This window comes from Chondrus crispus, genomic scaffold, assembly GCF_000350225.1.
Source record: "Chondrus crispus Stackhouse genomic scaffold, scaffold_25, whole genome shotgun sequence".
NCBI lineage: Eukaryota > Rhodophyta > Florideophyceae > Gigartinales > Gigartinaceae > Chondrus > Chondrus crispus.
The window spans coordinates 101,680-104,979 of record NW_005179151.1 but is presented as its reverse complement, the minus strand read 5'-3'; the positions used below and the strand labels follow the sequence as shown (position 1 = coordinate 104,979).

General features: G+C 52.9%; 1 protein-coding gene across 1 annotated transcript; it reads right to left on the bottom strand.

The window, feature by feature from the left end:
* Nucleotides 1–707: 707 nt before the first annotated feature.
* Nucleotides 708–929, bottom strand: CHC_T00004797001 (hypothetical protein). The gene has a single exon (XM_005716513.1). The coding sequence runs from the start codon at nucleotides 927–929 to the stop codon at nucleotides 708–710; it is 222 nt and encodes a 73-aa protein (XP_005716570.1).
* Nucleotides 930–3,300: the final 2,371 nt, after the last annotated feature.

Genomic DNA, 3,300 nt, shown 5'->3' with positions numbered 1-3,300 from the left:
TCCAACTTCGAAGAAGATCAACTTCCCGCCGGGCAGACCCCCTGCAATGGTCGTCGAAGTGACGAGTAGCAACCGCGTCGAAGATTTGACAACCAAAGTGGGGGAGTATGCACGCGCCGGGGTTCCGGAGTATATCGTAGTTGATCGGGAAAAGTCCAGGGTCATCGTCTTCAAACTAAAAGAGGACAAGAACGACAAGAAAGGAACCAAATCGCACCGCTCGTCGCGAATCAATAGTGCAGCTGACGGAAACGCAGCAAGGACGTATCAAAGTCAACGATACTATTCCAAGGATCAAACCGTGGAGGCTGTGGCGTTTCGTGACCTCAAGCTTACTGCAAACGACCTTCCGCATCCCCAGAAGAGCAGTGCTCGCCTAATCGTATCTCCGCTCCGCAAAAAAGACAAGAAGATCTCGAAACTCACCAAAGAGAGAGATGAAGCCACCAAAGAGAGAGATTAAGCTCGCAAACGCATACAAGAAGAGAGAGATGAAGCTCGCAAACGCATACAAGAAGTGAAGAACGAGAACAAGCGCTTGCAAGAACTTGTAACGCAGAGATCGAAGCAGGAACGTGCAGGTGATGAGAGCCCGCAGCCAGGAGCGGAAAGTGGTAATCGCCAGAAAGGCAATGGAAGTCCTGTAAAGGAGGGATCGAATCGGGGACGTGCAGGTGCCGCGGAAAAGGGTAAGAGCCAGAAACGGGCTAGAAGTCCTGATGGAGGAAGCAAATCCCGTGGGAGTGGTTCGAAGACCAACAGTCCGGACAAAAGAAGGCCGAAAAATGGTGGAAGAAGCAGTGAGAAAGCATGCAAAGACGTAGGGAAAGGTCTCTGCTTTGGGATGGTGGCGTAATTTGCAGGCTGTGCACGCAGCTGTTACAGGTTACAATACAGTGTCTTTGATTAGGCCGACTAAAGCTAGCCATTGACAACAATAGAAGGAAGTGCCGCAAAGTCGCAAGAACCATTACTCAGATTGTTTATGTTTTCCATAAACGCATTTCTTTGAGTCACAGGCTTTGCAAAAAGGTAACGGATAGGTATTACGATAAAATACGATACGGGTCCATGTGCTCACTGATGGTTTACGATAGGCTTAATGCTGCAATCAGTAGGGGTTCGTTTTTTGTTTAAGCCTTGGGGGGTCTGTTCAAGAATGAGGGGGACCCCCTTGTAGTGGGCCGCAACTTCCCCCAACCAAGCTGCTTCCCTGTCCATCCACCTCACGCCCGGCCTGATCGTCCACCCTGCGTCCGCAACTGGCGGCCGCGACCATCACGATCCCTCCAACACCCTGCATTCCACCCCCTACTCCTACTTCGGTCCCCTGACCCAAGTGGGCTGCCCTCTGACAGGGCATCTGCCCGTGCTGTCCCCGCGCGACAGTGTCTCCCTTTCTACGCTCGCTCGGTCCGACCATGTTCACATATGGCACGTGGCATGTTTCCGCCACGACAGTAGTGTACACTGAAAAAAGTCGATACAAAAGCGTGAAGACGTTCCGACCTGATGCGACAGTCATGTGGTGAAGCAGACCAGACGATTTTCAAAAAAGCCATGAAGAGAATCAAAAGTATTGTGTAGATGCTCCTCAAACAAACGAATGTATTTTGGCAGAAGGAATGGGCTAATTGTGAACGTTGGAGAGCAGCTGCGCGACACAAATACACTTGTTCTTTACTCATTTCAGTAGTCTACTTGCCGTTGTTATTGCAATATATCCACGGGCCATCACACTTCATCAACCGCTCCCACCAGGTTCGCATTTGCCCCATTGGCTTGTCACCGGCGCCTCCCGCCACCCTTTGTGACTTGATGCGCTCGAGTATCATTCCTGTGTGACGCGGATGGATTTTGCCCGACTGACACTGGCTTTTTTGCCCACACCACCCCGGGTGAGTATGGCCGTGATGTGCACTCTTTCAATCCCTTGGCAGAGGATCCGCGGGGCGCACTGGTCTCCTTCTGTAGCGGCGGAGCCTTCTGCCGCAGCGGAGGGAAGTCCGCTTCACAAAACGGCGATCTGTCTTTGGGCGCCTCAGCCCTTCTGTACCTGTCTCGAGGATCGTGGTGGCCGTCTCTTCTGTTCCAACGCCGCGAACGGTGCGGTCCCTTTCGTTTTGCATTGCAGGACTGGTCGAGATCCATTGAACGAAAACGTTCTTGTGTTGTCCTCCAACTTGAGATGTCGTAAGCAACCTTTGGAGCTGTTTGAACTGAAGTCTCGACGCTGCGACGACAGCGACCCTTCGCTTCGTGCCTGAGTTGTATGGCCTTGGTATGAAGTTGCACTCCTGCAGTGGATGTATTCATATGGCCACGATTCGTACTCGAGTTCTCATCCGAGCTTACATCCGAGGCCACACGCTCGATTGAAGCCCCCCTTCGTTTGCAGTAGTGACCTTGAGAGCTGCGATGAACTTCGATCCCCGATTGTCGTCCGTGCGTCTCTATTCGATGAGCTGTGAAGTGATCCAACCGAATCGAGCTATGATGCCCCAGTGTAGGAGGCATTCGCAGGCTGGGGTCTTGGTCAGCGAAATATCGCTGCTCCACACGGCGATGAGGCACCCTTGTGGCCGTCGGCTTTGAGCACAGGTTTTCGTTGGGGTGAATCATCTGCTGGGGCCTTTCGGGAACAGGTCTAGATTGCGGTTTCCGCGGTGCCTCCATTTGCGGGGTCGCTATCGTGAGGGCCTCATGCATGCGTTTGACGGGCTCGTTCAGGTAATGACTGGCTTGCAATGTCACAGCTGAAGGATCTGTGTTACCTTCTTCCACTCCCAGCTTCTCGAGCGAACATTCTGCGACATATGGGCAGCCATGTCCGTGACGGCGGGGACTTGTCTCGCCTTCCGTAATGGATTCACTTGAGAACGACATAATGTTTGACAATGGCTGCCGTGTGGGCTGCATTGCCTGCGGTGAAGCTCTGTCCAACTCTTCCTGGTGCTGGCAGGATAGATGCCCATTGTTCCCCGTTATAGTCGAATTCTCAGGATGCATTGAGATGTGCGGCATGAAGGTGTTGACTCGATCCTGTGACGCCTCCATGGGAAAAGAACCAGGCGGCAGAAAGTGCGGTTGCCTGACATTGGCTGAAACGATGAATTGCTCAGTAGAAGAGGCATACTGCGGTGGAAACGGGACCCCAATGTTGTGAGGATAACCCTGCTGCTGCGCCGAATTGGGTTGGAAGTCGGGTATGCATGGCACTGGCTGCGAGCACGGGTGCATTGCGTGGAAGGCGTGCGGCGGGCATGGAGACTGGAGTGAATCGGGTAAGACATAAACTGG